This window comes from Macadamia integrifolia, unplaced genomic scaffold, assembly GCF_013358625.1.
Source record: "Macadamia integrifolia cultivar HAES 741 unplaced genomic scaffold, SCU_Mint_v3 scaffold1047, whole genome shotgun sequence".
Taxonomy (NCBI): domain Eukaryota; kingdom Viridiplantae; phylum Streptophyta; class Magnoliopsida; order Proteales; family Proteaceae; genus Macadamia; species Macadamia integrifolia.
This window is the reverse complement of record NW_024868065.1, coordinates 118,136-133,958: the sequence shown is the minus strand read 5'-3', so window position 1 is coordinate 133,958 and position 15,823 is coordinate 118,136. Positions and strand designations below refer to the sequence as shown.

The 15,823-nt window shown below is 42.2% G+C and overlaps 1 protein-coding gene across 2 annotated transcripts in view; it reads left to right on the top strand.

The window, feature by feature from the left end:
- LOC122062479 (hydroxyacylglutathione hydrolase 2, mitochondrial-like) overlaps positions 1–15,823 on the top strand; it is a 128,399-nt gene that overhangs the window by 66,765 nt on the left and 45,811 nt on the right. For both annotated transcript variants that reach the window (XM_042626130.1, XM_042626129.1), the window contains exon 4: positions 3,502–3,625. In XM_042626130.1, the coding sequence (XP_042482064.1) occupies positions 3,502–3,625 (124 nt within the window). The remainder of the gene's footprint in view (positions 1–3,501; positions 3,626–15,823) is intronic.

The following is a 15,823-nucleotide window of genomic DNA, read 5'->3' as shown; positions in this document are numbered from 1 at the left end:
CGAAGGCTGTGCAGGGCGATTCCTTTTTTTCTTTTTTCTTTTAGAGATGTGATCCTTGAAAGGGGCTTCCAGAGAGACATTCCCGGAGATAGAACAAGTTTCAGTGGCCTCTTGGTCAGCAAGGGAGGCAGGGATGGCCGGATTTTTCACACATTGAGAAGTCTGATGCCCAAAGCATTAGCAGAGTGAGCAGATAGGAGGCACCCAGTCATATATAATTTCTTGATCGAACGAGTAACCTTCTCCATCAGTTATTGTGACCAAGTGAGGCAGCGGATGGTCAGCTTTGATTTCCACACAGATTCTTGCGAATGATAAGACGGTCCGTCAGCTTTGTTCTTTTATCAGAGTAAAGGGGCTTCCCATGGAGAGAGCCAACAAGGCTAAGGCCTTTAACACACCAGAAATGGAGGGGGAGATTGGGAAGACGAACCCAAAGAGGAATGGAGGTAGGTTCAGATTTGATAAAAGAGGTGTTCGTCCCAGTTCCTGAGAAAAATAGGCGTCTTCCCAACGAACCAAGGTCCTCCATCGATGGTCGTAGCTCTGTCGGCATCAGCATCAAATTTGAAGATAAAAGTGCCATTCTCCAGCATAAACATGTTCATGGAACAAGAAGGCTTCGATTGATTTAGAAGAGAAGATTTTACAACAGAAAAGGGAGGTCTGCTGCCCAGAAAGGATCCAATCACGCACTTCTTCCATTTTGATATCTTGGCTTCCTGAAAACCAGGCGGACAAAGGCCGACAGGGTAAGAGTTAAAGGTAGTAGGAGGGTGGTAGTGAAGGGTGTGGTTTGCGGAAGGAGTGGAGGGGGGGTGAGTGGGTGGAGAGGAGGTGGGGTTAGTAACTACTGAGCCCCAGGTGCGATGAGGAGAGAAAGGAAGGTCGGTTGGAGAGGGGAAGGGGGTGGAGGAGGAGAGGGGAAGGGAGGAGACCAGGCTGAGGGTGGTCCGATGATGGTAGGTTTTCCAATGGTTGAGGGGTATTGACGACGGCCGTAGCCGATAGAGACGATAGGGACATCAGGCGGTCACGGCATGGTTGCAGGTTGCAGGTTGCAGGGAGTATTCGGGCTAGGTGGGTGTTTTCGGTTATTACATTAACCTACTGAACTGAAGAAATTAAGGAAGATACACTTCAGTTAGCATGTACATCAGTAGGAGTATATGTAATAGGTTGGACAGCAGCACTTGCACCAAGTCTTGAATCTGCAGCCTTGAACAGCAGCTACAGCAGTAGGAATAGGGGCAGCAGCTGCAGCAAAGTTAGCTGCAGCCCAAGTGCAGCAGCCTCCTCTGCTGCTGTTCACCGAATTTTGCAGCAGCAAAATGAGGGCTGCAAAATTCGGTGAAACAGCCGCCCTTACATGTATATACCCCAGCCAAAACAGACCTTAGGGTCTGTTTGGCTGAACCACATAATTCCCAAAATTAATTCATGAAACTAATTCTATAAACATAAAATTATTTAAATTAAATTCCCATTGATGGATCCCACCAAATACTGACCTATTAGGTTGGATTTGGTCAGCATTAGGACCTCAATATGTTGGGCAAGTGCGAGGCTCAGGGGTTTAGGGATCTGGGCCCCACACAGGAAAAACAAATTTTCCTGCATTCTGGGCTGGCCGGTTGGAAGCTGGGTAACCTGCCGGTTTGCCCATTTTTAGCTCATTTTCTGTCCTAACTTTTGGGTTCTTAAGTCCACCCAATGTAGGATTGGTCTCACCCCTTTTATGACCATCCTATATTCCTTACTTGGCCTGTGGTTCTGCCAAAATGCTCTCTTACTACTAGACAAGTGAATCCACCACAGGGTAGCCTACTTCCTGTGGCAGCTAGGTCCTGACATTGGCTCAACTGCTTCCAGTTTCAGGGTGTTACAAAGGGCTCAGAGCAAACCTTGACTTACTTGATGAAGTCAGAGAGAAAGCACGGCTTTGAATGGCTACATATCAACAGAGAGCCGCGAAGTATTACAACAACCAAGTCAGGGAAAAACTGTTCAAATTAGGAGAGTTGGTATGAAGAAAAACCGAGGTGTTGGATCCAAGGAACCAAGGAAATCTATCGCCCAACGGGGAAGGACCATACAAAGTTTCCAAAGTTATCCGACTAGGGTCATACCATTTGGAAACTCTGGGAGGCAGGAGGATAGCATGATCATGGAACTCAGAGAACTTAAAGGAGTACTACGAGTGAATTTTAGTTATTTTGATTTAACCACCATTGACTTTTGCTTAGTAGGACATCATGTATCTACTTTGCATTTCCACATTAAAATATCAATGAAAGCTGGTTCAGTTTGGTATATACAATCTATTTAAACCGATAAGAGAGGCCCGGGCCAAGCAGATCGAGTTAAGCCTTGAAGGAATATGTACTTGAAAAGCTCAATTCGCTCGGCCTGAAGAACCAAACATGCCCGAGTAGAATGGGCCGAGCCAAGCCTTAAGGCACATGCTGTCGCGCTCTAATAATCCTATGTGCTCAGCCTGAAGAGCCAAATATGGACGAGCAGAATGGATCAAGCTAAGACTTAAGGCACATGCTCTATTGGCCCAATGTGTTCAGCCTGAAGAAACAAACACGGCTGAGTAGAGAGGGACGAGCCAAGCCCTAAGGCCTGTGCTCAATAACCTTGCGTGCTCAACCGCACCCAGGGTACTCGGCCGTGAGAACCAACCATCCCAACCCCTCCACTCATCGGCAAAAAAAGGGAGAAGGCTAAAAAAGAACTTGGATTACATTCAAAAAAGATAAAGTACACACGGGGGGCTCCTAGGCCAAGTACATCCAAAAAAGAAAGAAAAAGAGGGATCTACTCCCCATCCTTTGCAACCTGGTCGGTGGTCGCATCAATTATCTCAGGCAGAACACGACCGAGGGTGTCGGGAAGTGGTCGAGTCCTACGACCTCAGGCTTGTCCTCAGCCTTATACTTGGAGTCATCCTAACCATCATCATCAGAAGGAGGTGTTGGAGTGGAGGAGGACAGGGGGCAAATGTCAAATGAGACTTGCGGAAAGTTCTCTCGCACGCAGTCACGACAAGCTTTAGTCCCTATACAGAAAGGAGGGTATCCCCTTGGTATAAACCTCATCCTCGAAATCCTTGGAAGACCAGTTTACACTTAATATCAATAGGTACTAGTTTCACAGGAGGATCACTACGTGACATGATTAGTAGGTCACAACAATAATATCAATAACAAAACTGATGGTACACTTTTTTTTTTGGTGAAGACAGACGGTACACTTTAATAGTAAGTGAACAACAGAATATGTAAACCCTTGGACGCTCAACAAAGATCAAGCCATAACGAATGGTGTTGATAATGCTCCCTCATTAGGAGTATCAATAAGCTAGAGGCATGTGGTGATCGTCTATAAACATTATACTTTTTTTTTTTCTATTTCGTTGTGGAAGTAATGCTTGAGGAATTTAAACTCTTTCTAAATCTCTTGGGATTTTAATTTCCCTCTGTACATAATATGCAGGTAATTGGCTCAGGCACAGACATAGATAGAATTCCGGGCATTGATATAGCTCTAAATGATGGTGACACATGGATGTTTGCGGGTCATGAGGTGCTTGTGATGGAAACCCCTGGTCACACACGAGGTTGTATACTGACATTAGCTTAACTGTATTATATGCTTGACATGGTTACTTGACAAGAAAGTTTTATCTCAATGTGATTAATGCAAACACATGATTCCTATCCTGTATAGGGAATGCCTTGGATGTGTGTTTTAGGGTCACGGAACACATCCGGGGAGCTAAAAATTTTTCACATCCTTCTCAATGGATCAAGACCCACCATTTAATAAGTGCAAACTCAAACATTTCCTGAGCCAAAATGGCACAATCAGAAGATTCCTATCCATCTATTAATGCAGGAGTAGATTACAAGAACTAACCCCCACAATATTTAACCCCAAATAATACAAATGTATGACCCACAAAACTTATGACCCACATAACTTAACAACCCACATGGGTGGAATCCAAAAACTTAATTAAAGAGGCTAAGAACAAGAGTTTAATAACCCACACAAGACCCAACAAAACAGATCCCAAAAATGACACCCAAAAATCAAACCCTATGGGATAAAATAACCCTGTGGCTAGGGCATGGAGCAATGCCTACGGTTGGAGTTGTAGGGCTCTGATGAGGCTGAAACTGGGTCGATTGTAGCTCTTGTAGGTAGGAACAAAACCCCCAAAATTGGATGACTTTTGATGCCTGGATTGAAAGTTATTCAGTTTTTTGATTTCTGACCTTAGAGAGAGGTTCTGAGAAGATTCTGCGGAACCAGCAATCTGATCGACTTGGACAAAGTCAAGAAGAGGACCGATTGGTCCTATAGGCTATAGCACCCTTGAACACTCCCAACAGTAGCCCTCCAATCAGATCTCAGAATGGGGAAGAAGAATGGGGAAGAGGAGAGAGTTTGCAGGTCTCAAAAATCCAAGATTCCAAGCTGGCCGATTCTGATTTCTGGTGTTTCTGGCAGATCTGATATGCTCATAGTAGCCGTAAATAAAGGACGGAAAATAAAATAGAAAAGAAAAATAGAACCGATGGAGGGTTGAGAAGGGTGAAAGAGAATAAAGGAATGGGTATCTCACTCCTCAGGTTTTGGGTATCACACCCCCAAAGGTTTGAGCATCTCACCTCTCAATAACAGCTTTTCAGCTAAAGAGTATTCACTCAATAATTTATTCATTCAAGTCTAAGAAATATCAATGCATAGGCTCTTTTATTTAAAGAGGGTAAAATTACAATCATACCATGACTAGGAGCTAGTTTCCAAATAGGACTAGACACTCCTACTACAACTAGGACTTCAAATAGAACTAGGGCTAGATTTCTAACTCCAACATGGAGTAGGATTGGCTAACTAATAGTCCATATAGGGCCTACGATCGATGGGCCCACTGGGGACTTACAATCGATGGGCCTAATGGGCCTTTATTGACTTAAAACAACTTAAATAAACTACCTAATATAAATCCCGTTTTTCTACTTTCTACCCATATTTTAGGCCCATTAAAGTGGCCCATTACAAATAAAACCCATGGGATCAAAGGCCCAACACATACATAACTCAACCCAAGGCTTATTTGCAATACAATAAGTCCATTAAATGACTTATCTACATCATCTATCTGTGGCTTGTTTTGGGAATTCTTCTTAACTTTATCTAAAAATGTCCAAAACTTATATTTAATTATATATGGCTGTGATCAAAAGTTGCCCAGGTTTTTTAACTAGGAAAAGTTTGGGCTGGAGCCCATTCAATGATGGCTCAATCTTCTTTAGTGAGATACTTATCCCAAAAATGGTGCTGTGATGATTCCCTAGCTGCTGTCATAACAAACTTAAGGTTTTGCCACAATTCCATGAACCTATTACATTGCGTTCTCATACAACCATGTACTCTATGACGTTAAAGTTATCTAACCAATAGATGGTCATTTCAAAAACATCTAACTAATTGACAGTCACGATTATCTGGTTGGGATTCTTTAGAATAGATTTCCCATGCTAACTGACTTGATGTTGCATCCCAAGCCCATGCATATTTATCTACCACACATACGAGTTAGCCATTGAAACTATCCCTTTAATGATCATAGTACTAATTTTCGTTTAGATACTTCAATATGCTTCATTTTCCATTACATTTTCTTCACATAGCTGCTAGAAAATCCATCTTATGAAAGGTTGCTTTCTCAAAAGGAAAAAAATAAATCATATACAACATTGTTTAAAGTATCAGATTGTATTGTATCGGACGATACACTAATACCGATATGATACTAACTGATACGATTATGTTTTTTAAAATGTGAAGTTTTTCCTTACGTATCGATGAGCATTGATCAATATCTACTGATATGCCAATACACACTGATACTCACCGAGATGTATCTACAGAATTCATTTCAATTTTCAAACATTGCCTGTTCTTCTCGCTGGCGGTACTCATGTTTCCAAAACTTGAAGCACAACTGCACAATCAATCTCCCGTTCATTTCTTGGACTTGCGGCTTTGAATTATTCACTGAAAACGATTCAAAATCTACAATCAAACTTATGTTTAGAGGATTAAACCATAAACTTAAATTATTTATTTATTTATTTATTTTTGCTATATATGAATAGATTTTCGTAAAACAAACTAAACCATTGCATTAAACATGAATTTTTGCATCAATTTGTTTATAGATTTTGAGATTTCTTAGAAAGTCAAATAGTGTTCAATAAAAAAAAAAATCTTGCAAAATACAATTGATATTGAGTTGGGAATTTATATACATATATTGTATATTAGTATATGTAAAATAACTCATCATTTATAACAATTTCAATTGAATGCACTTGTCTTGCTATTCGTTGTTCTCCATTTTAGTGTTTGTATGTGATACGTGTTATTTTTTGCTTATTTAGTATTTTTTGCTCCAAATGTACATACATATGTTGGCCGTTTCCATGCGTTTCTTGCTTATCTCCGATATGATGCGATACGTCTTTTCAAATCACCCCTTTGATATGATACCCGATACTGATACTTTAATCCTTGATATATGTGAACATCCTTTTTAGCTAAAAAGCAGCCATCAGATGCTCACTTATCTAGGTAATCAATTTTTATGATTTCTATTGTGTCTATCCCTTCTGACTAATCTGATGTAGAAGACTATGAAGCTTGTTTCTTGTAGAATAGCATAATAAAACACTGAAGAAGGATCTGCAAGTGATCTGTTCGATGGAGACGAGACACATGATGCGTACTGGTTAGATCTGATGGATCTGATAGGCCTGTGGGTAATGGGCCCAAAGAGTGATCGAAGGCTATGATTTTTTCTGAGAAAGAAGAGCAACAAATTTATGAGATTATGCTGGAGAGATCCGACCTTAGATCTAATGGATAGAAATAATGGAAAGAATTATCCAGATTTTATTATGTAAGATAACAGAAACTGATGACTGAAATTATGGTAATAATTATGATAATATGAGAAATTGAATCCATAACATTTTGAGAAATCGATGGACAAACAAGGGAGAGAAAAACAGGTGTCTATGTGGATTGAAGAGAGTTTATGGGAGTTGATTGGTGGATATAGGATCAGACCTGAGAGATTGTTAGCAGCAGGAATAAAAATGAAGTAAAGACAAGGAGAAAATAGAGGAAGCAGAATAGCAGAAACGGATAAAATAGAATAGAGTCTTCTAATCAGACTCTGAATTTTACAGGATACAACAATTTCGTTTCATCTCTCCAAGAGATTGTGCTCTTTTTTAGGTTTTCCAGCTTTAGAAGAGCTTCGTGGTTCTCTATTGTTCCCCGCATTCCAATCCCACAAACTTATTTGAATTTTTGTGGGATCATGGAAGATTGCAGTTTGGTATGAGGAGGATTATTAATAGTTGATTGGTAGGGGCAATGAAAATTAGTGACGTAGAGAGCCATATGGCCATGGTTTAAGAACTCGGCGAGATCTCGCTATTTGAAAATAGCGAGACGAGATGAGAGGCAATAGATGAAATATATAATATCTCAGTTGAGGTGTCGGTGAATATCTTGGACTCGACTCGACTCAGACCAGATCACATGGGCCATGGGGTATATACAAGGATTAAAGTATTAGTATCAGTTGCCGTATTGGTCCGCCAAAATAAAGATACATATTGGAGGGTATCATAGCCGAGATACGCTAAAGATATGCACATAAAGGGATATGAAACAATTTTTATAGACTTTTGCATAAAAAAAAGTGTTGCAATATTAGAACCTTGTAACCAAAACCCAAAACCAGAAACCAGAAAAGAGAAGAAGAAGAGAAGAAAGAGAAGGCCGATAGCAGTCCAGAAAACAGAGCAGCCTGCGATCAGTCCAGAATAGGTCTGATTGCAGGTCCTTATGACATATATAACATAAACATAGTTTTACCTATTACAATTCAGCCCCTCACCATAAGGAGTCAACCCTAAAAACACAAACATGAACCCAATAGGACCAAAAAGCCCCTATCGGGCTCAAGGACTTGCGCTAATCCCTTGGGATTAGCGTTAGTCTCAACGCTCCCCCTCAAGCTGGAGCATACACATCACCTATGCTCACCTTGGTACAACCATTGCGAAAACTAGGGGCAGACAAAGACTTAGTGAACATGTCAGCTAATTGATCCGATGAAGGAACAAACGGAGTCTCGATCAGCTTCTTTAGAACAGCATCACGAACAAAATGGCAGTCTACTTCTATGTGTTTGGTCCTCTCTTGAAAGACCGGATTACTAGCAATGTAAATAACAGTTTGGTTGTCACAATACATTTTCATTGGCTTGGTTATTGGAAACCCCAGCTCTACAAGAGTAACGACCGCAGCCACATCAACTCAGCAGTGGTATGAGCCATAGCTCTGTACTCTGCTTCTGCACTGGACCGGGTAATAGTAGTCTGCTTCTTGCTGCGCCACATAATAAGATTACCTCCGACAAATGTGTAGTATCCAGTAGTAGATCTCCGATCACTAGCAGAGCCAGCCCAATCAGCATCAGAATACCCCACTAGTTCCATATGCCGATTAGGACGATAAATCAACCCTTTTCCCAGGGCACCTTTTAGATAGCGAAGAACACAAACAACAGCATCCCAATGTGCTTTCTGAGGAAACTGCATGAATTGACTAAGAACTCCAACAGCATAGGAAATGTCAGGACGAGTCACAGTGAGGTAAATCAACTTGCCAATTAAGCTCATGTACTGATGCACATCCTGGAGGGGTTCACCATCATCTACACCAAAATTTTGGTGACGGTCCATAGGAATATCAACAGGTCTGGATGCAAGCATCCTAGTATCAGATAGAAGGTCCACCACATGCTTCCTTTGAGACAGACTAATCCCTTTTTTGCAGTGGATTTCCTCAATCCTAAGGAAATAATGAGGTTGACCTAGATCCTTTGTCTGAAAATGGTGCTGGAGATGATCTTTTACTTCAGAGATTCCTGCCTCATTATTACCAGTCAGAATAATGTCATCAACATATACTACCAAAACAACCACCTTATCACCTTTGCGACGAACAAATACAGAATGATCAGAATAACACTGAGAAACACCATAAGTAACTATAGTAGCATTGAACTTGTCACACCATGCCCGAGGAGACTGTTTAAGCCCATAGATAGCCTTGCGTAAGAGACACACACGACATATACTCTCCCCCTGAGCAACATACCTAGGAGGTTGCTCCTTATATACCTCTTCCTATAGATCATCATATAAGAAGGCATTCTTGATGTCCAACTGAAATAAAGACCAATCAAAGTTGGCAGCAAGAGAAATAAGAAGAACAGAATTTAGTCTAGCTACCGGGGAGAAGGTCTCAAAGTAGTCAACACCATAGGTCTGAGTATACCCCTTAGCAACCAGACGAGTCTTCAACCGCTCAACAGAGCCATTAGAATGATACTTAACAGTGTACACCCAGCGACACCTCACTAGATCCTTACCAGGAGGTAAATCTACCAGACTCCAGGTACCACGACTTAAGAGAGCATCTATTTCTACATCCATGGCAGCCTTCCATCCAGGGATACGTAGGGCCTTAGTATGGGTATGGGGAACAGGGTTAGTGGAAAGAGATAGGGCAAGACCATGGATGGGAGAGGGAAATGAGATAAAGACACAAAGTTATCTATAGGGTACACGACCATAGATTTATGAGTGCAAGAACGTGTACCTTTCCTATGTGCAATTGGTAAGTCATTAGACGGAGGAGGAAGAGGAGCTTCACCAGAGGAAGGTGGCAGTGGAAGGAGTGAAGCATCAGGAGTAATTACCTCGCCACTTGGCTTTCCAATCTTCTTCCTGCACTGATAAACCTGTAAAGGAGGGGAGTCACTGGCACGAGGAGCATCAGGGAAGGGTATAAGTGAGGGGGTGGGTGGAGGAGATGGAGAAGACCACTCAACACTAGACAAGTGCATAGGAGGAGGGTAAAATGACGTGCCTTCAAAGGTCATGTCGGCACTGACAAAGTTCCTGTGAGTAATAGGGTCATAACACGTATACCCTTTCTGAGTATGAGAATAACCTAAAAAAATACATTTAGTAAATCTAGGAGACAACATATCAACTTGCATGTGCAAATTATGAACAAAACACACACACTGAAAAACCCGAGGAGGAATGGGAAAACTCGGTAAATTAGGAAACATAACAGAGAAGGGAGATTTATCGGACAAAACAAATGATGGCATGCGGTTAGTCAAATGACATACAGTTAAGACTCCATCACACAAAATGTTTAGGAACATGCATATGCAACATCATGGCCTGGGAGACCTCAAGGAGGCCGATTCTTGCACTTTGCTACTCCATTTTGCTGTGGAGTATAGGCACAATTAGTTTGGTGGATCATCCCATTATTATCACAAAAATCAGAAATATCAGTTTGAGCATATTCTAAAGCATTATCTGAACGAAAGTTTTTACTAGAAATGCCAAACTGAGTCTTTATTTCATTATGGAATTTTTTGAATACATGTAAAAATTCAGACCTGTCCTTTAACATGTAAAGCTATGTAAGGCGAGAATGATCATCCACAAAGGTCATAAAATATCGAAACCCAAATCTATTACTGACTCTACAAGGACCCTATACATCAGAGTGGACTAAAGAAAATAAAGACAGACTACGAGACACAGAACGAGAGGGGAATGACACACGATGTTTCCCCAACTCACAAGCCTCACACCTAACCTAGGAGCAGACTTAAAGGTAGGAAATATAAGCTGTAACCTAGAAAGCGACAAATGACCCAAACGATAAAGCCATTGGAAGGGAGTAACGTTTCCAACAGCCATAGCCTCAACGGAAGAGGGAGGATAACAACTGTTGAGGTAATATAATCCATTCTTTTCACACCCTCCACCAATCATCTTCCTCATGTGAAGATCCTGAAAGACATAGTAAGAAGGAAAAAATGTTACTGAGCAATTTAACGAACTAGTTAATTGACTCACAGAGAGAAGACTTAATGGAAATTGAGGAACATGTAGGACAAAGGATAGGTTTATGGATGGGGTAGGGGAAATAGAACCATGACTTAGAACCGGTGTTGAAGCACCATTAGCAAGGATCACAGAATTCAAACTGGAACTAGTAGAAAAGTTCTTAAAAAGTGATGACTTACTGGTCATATGGGCAGAAGCACCTGAATCAATGATCCAAGGAGTAGATGTAGTAGTAAAAAGGGCTGAGGTACCTGTGTGGGCTAAGATAGCGACGGATGTAGACGCACCATTGGATGTATTAGAGGATGCCTTAAGAGTTTGCAAGCGCTAGAGCAACTGATTGATGTCATCATGCAAACTAGTAGAGGAATCTTCTGAAAAAGGTGTAGGCTTAGTAGCAGCCGGAGACAGTGTCAGAACTATCATCCGACACTGTATGATTGGCCAACTGGGTTGCCCATTCTGGCTTGCCATGTTTTGCTTAGCAAGTCTCAACCGTATGGTTAGGCTTCCCACAGTATGTGCACTTCCGAGCAACACGATCAGATGACTGTCCAGTAGGTCCTCGACCAGCAAAGCCACATCCTCCCCCTCGACTGCGACCACGGCCACGGTTAGCAACAAAAGCAGAGTTGTCTTTGGAAGACTGATCAGGTTTGGTGGAGGAGGTGATGCGCTGCAATCGAGAATAAGCATCATTCAAAGTAGGAATCGTGTCACCCGTAAGTGACCCTTCACTGCCTTTAGATCATTATTCAGACTAGGGGTGTAAGTTTGGCCCCTGATGGCCCGAAACCGCCCTTAACTTGCCTTGATCTCGAACAAGTACTGACCCAAAAATTTTGACCCTGAAATTTCTAACCCTGAGTTAGGGTCAGGGCGGGTAACGGTTGATGTCTTTGGCTCGCCCAGCCCGCCTTGAACCCGACCCTGATTTTTACCCCTGATGTTGACCCTGGTTGTGACCCTGATGTTAACTCTGAATTTAACCTAATTTTATATATTATTTGACATTGAGTCATTGACACCTCAAAACTCCTAATATATCTTCTCACCGATCTTTCTTGCTTTTTTTACCCCAAAAAAAAAAAAAATCTCTTACTTTTTTTTACCAAGAAATTTGTAACTTTATACTTTTTATCTCCCCTTTATTATGAATATTTTTTATTTTTAAGTTATTTCATATTTTGTAGGGTCAGGGTCAGGGTCAGGGTATACCCAGCCCTTGACGGCAAACCAAGGTAAGGGTCAATCAGGGTCAGGGTCATCTCAGCCCGACCCTAAAAAATCAGGGCCAATCAGGGCGGGTAAGGGTTGGGCTGAACCCTGAAGGGTAGGGCCGGGTTTGAAGTTTTGTAGCCCTGAGTCAGGGTTAGGGCGGGTTTGGGCCCAGTTAAGGGGACTTAGGGTTGGGTTAGGGTTTTAAGAAACCCAGCCCAACCCGGCCCTGTTGCACCCCTAAGTCAGACCAGCCAAGAACTTGGAGACAAAAAATTCATTACGCTGAGCCTTCAGCTTGTCAATATCAGTGGTCAAGGGCTGGAAAATATTGAGTTCTTCCACCATTGCCCTGAATGTACTGTAATACTCGGAAAGAGATTTGTCAAACTGGCGAAACTGAAACTTCTCATAAATATCATAAATTCTTGTCATGTTTTTTTCCTGAGAGTATGTTTCTCGCAAATCATCCCATACTCCCTTTGCAGTAGAATGGAACATGACATTGGTAGCTACATCAGGTTCCATACTGTTCCATAACCAGATTAAAATAAGAGCATCCTCCTTTAGCCAGTCATCATTACCAGTCTCTGAAGATAAGGGTGGATCAGAAGTGGCATACTTGAGTTTTCCCTTGGCCATCAGATACATCTTGACTGATTGATCCCAAAGGAGGTAGTTGGAATTACCCTTAAGCTTGACGGAGGTAATCTGGACATTAATGTTGTCTGAGGTAGAAGAGGCAGTAGTAGGGGTAGTAGTAGTAGTAGGAGTAGTCATGTCTTTAGTCTCAGCCATGAAGATCTTTAGATCTGAAAACCAGCAGCCAGCGCAGTACTGACACAGCACAGAACAGAAACATTTTTTTTTTTTAAAGGACGCTGCTGTGTAGGGTTGATTCTGCCTCAGAATGAGCACAAGTCAACTTCAAAACACTAGCCGCATATGGAGGCAAAACAGCGGACAGCAGCACTTCAATATCAATCAGCAAATACGCCCACAAACAAGGGCAGCAGCAGTACACACTGCAGAAACAGGGGCAGCAGCCATAAAAAACAGGGAGGGAGAAGCTCAACCTCAACCAGTACACATCCGAAGCACGTAGTAATAGTGAAGAGACCTAGTTGTATTTATATCATGATAACTAGGTCAGAACCAGGTAGTAGATGCAGCAAAAAGGTGGCTGCACACCAGAGAAGATTACCGCTAGGTTGAAATCAGTAGCAATGGTTTGTGTTTAGCCAATTGATTTGATTTAGATCCTCTCTGATACCATGTTGCAATATTAGAACCTTGTAACCAAAACCAGAAACCAGAAAAGAGAAGAAGAAGAGAAGAGAAGAAGAAGAGAAGAAAGAGAAGGCCGATAGTGGTCCAGAAAACAGAGTAGCCTGCGATCAGTCTAGAATAGGTCTGGTTGCAGGTACTTATGACATATATAGCATAAACATAGTTTTACCAATTACAATTCAGCCCCTCACATAAGGAGTCAACCCTAAAAACACAAACATGAGCCCAATAGGACCAAAAAGCCCCTATCGGGCTTCTCCCTTAGCGTTAGTCTCAACAAAAAGTTAGAAAAAACTATATATAGCATGTATTATTCATAAACACTAAAATGGAGAGTTTCGTACTAAGGCAAGTATATTCAATTGAAATTGTTCAAAAAAGTGATGTTCTTAAAAAAAAAATTGAGTTGAGGGCCTTGAGGCTTTTTTTTTTGGATGAATAAAATATATATTAACCCAAGAAGAACAATATACAAGGGAAAAGAGGGGGGGGGGGAAGGCACTAGGCCAGCCAAGGGAGAAGCCCAATTAGAAAAAGGGAGACGATCACTAATGGATACAAACCCTCAAGGGGGAGGGGGAAGAATAGAAGATGGGAGATTCTAGGAATTAACTATATGCCTGTTTTTGGGGGAATCGAGGACAATGCGAAGCAGGAGTTTTGCAATCTTGGTGGAGACCTTAAAAGAGATGGCTTTCCAAAACCCATCAAAAGTGCGGGAGTTGGACGTCCATCTACAGAGGTTCCGCTCCATCCAAAGGTGGTTGATGGTGACGCAAAAGGCGAGCTTACCAACAATATCACAAATGGTGGGGCCGTGGAAGGTCATATCGATTCAAATCCATTCTCTATTGAGAGGGAGAACTCTTCTATTAGAGGGCCAACAACGAAAGAGAACTTTCTTCCAAACGGTGGAGGAGAAAATGTAGGAGAAAAACAGATAATCAACAACATCCTATGTTTCTCTCCGGCAGAGACAGTAGGCAGGGGGACATGGATGTGGCAGCGGATAAGGAAAGACTACGTAGGAAGGTAGTTGGTGAGAGCCCGCCAGGCTGTGAAGTTGTGGCGAGGGATGTGGCCTTTGAACCAGAGGACTTTACACCAAAGGGTAGGATGGGCTTTAGTCCTAACAATGATCCAGGCAGAGGAAAATTTGAACCTCTTGGTGGGAGAAGGGTTCCAGAGAATGCAATCATTCAGGAGGATGGAGGAGACAAAGGCCATCCTGTCTAACCTGGTGGAGTAAATGGTTATTGGATTGGGCTGGTGAAGCAGGATCCCAGATGGATGCCAAGGGTCCAGCCAGAGAGAAGTAGAGGCTCCATTCCCAATGGTGTAGGTCCTGTAGGAGATAACCTAGAGCGCCAATGGTCTAAGGTGGAGGATGCCACGTCAAACCCAAGAGTCATGACTTGGCATAGTGGTCCAGATGGAGTTGGACTTCAGAAGGTCAGGAGTAGACCCAGGAGACCCAGATGCTGTTCTTTTTAGAGGCAATTCTCTAGATTAGCTTAAGGATCCAGCCTCATTCATGTCTTTGATGCGCCTAAGTCTAAGGCCTCCCTCAGCTTTAGGAAGGCAGACAAAACTCTAACTGGATGGGCGGAGAAATCTGGAGGAATTAGTACCTTTCCAAAGAAAAGAATTGATGAGGGTCTTAATGGCTTTGATGGTTAGGGGTGGAAGGATAAAGATCCCAGACCAATAGAGGTACATGGATTGGAGCACAGATCTAGAGACCTCCAGACAATCCGCATATGATAGCAACTTGCTTTTCCAAAGCTGGAGTCTCTTCCGCAAGAGATCAAGGATTGGGGTGCAATAATGGCCCGAAAGCTTGCAGGAATGAGAGGGAGGCCCAGGGAAAAGCTTGTGATATCGAGGAGATAGGCTTTCAGCGCCTCAAAGATACCAGAGGTGAAAAGGCGGGATTTGAGAAGATTAATACTGAGACCCGAGAGGCTTTCGAAGAGGTGAAGGGAGTCCATGATGGAGGAGATCGAAGCGGGGTCAATTTTCGAGAAGATCATGTGGTCATCTTCGAAAGCAAGATTGGTGAGGGAGATAGATTTGCATTTGGGGATAGGGGAGACGATGTGACGGTCCATGCTTTGTAGTTGGTTATGGCCAATATATGGAATCCCAACCATAGTTGTCACAGTGCTAAGGTGAACCAAGGCGATCAAGTGTTATTTTTTATTTTCCTTATTTTCGAACATTATTTAGTACAAACAACAACAAATTAAGCCTTATCCCAACTTAATGAGGTCGGC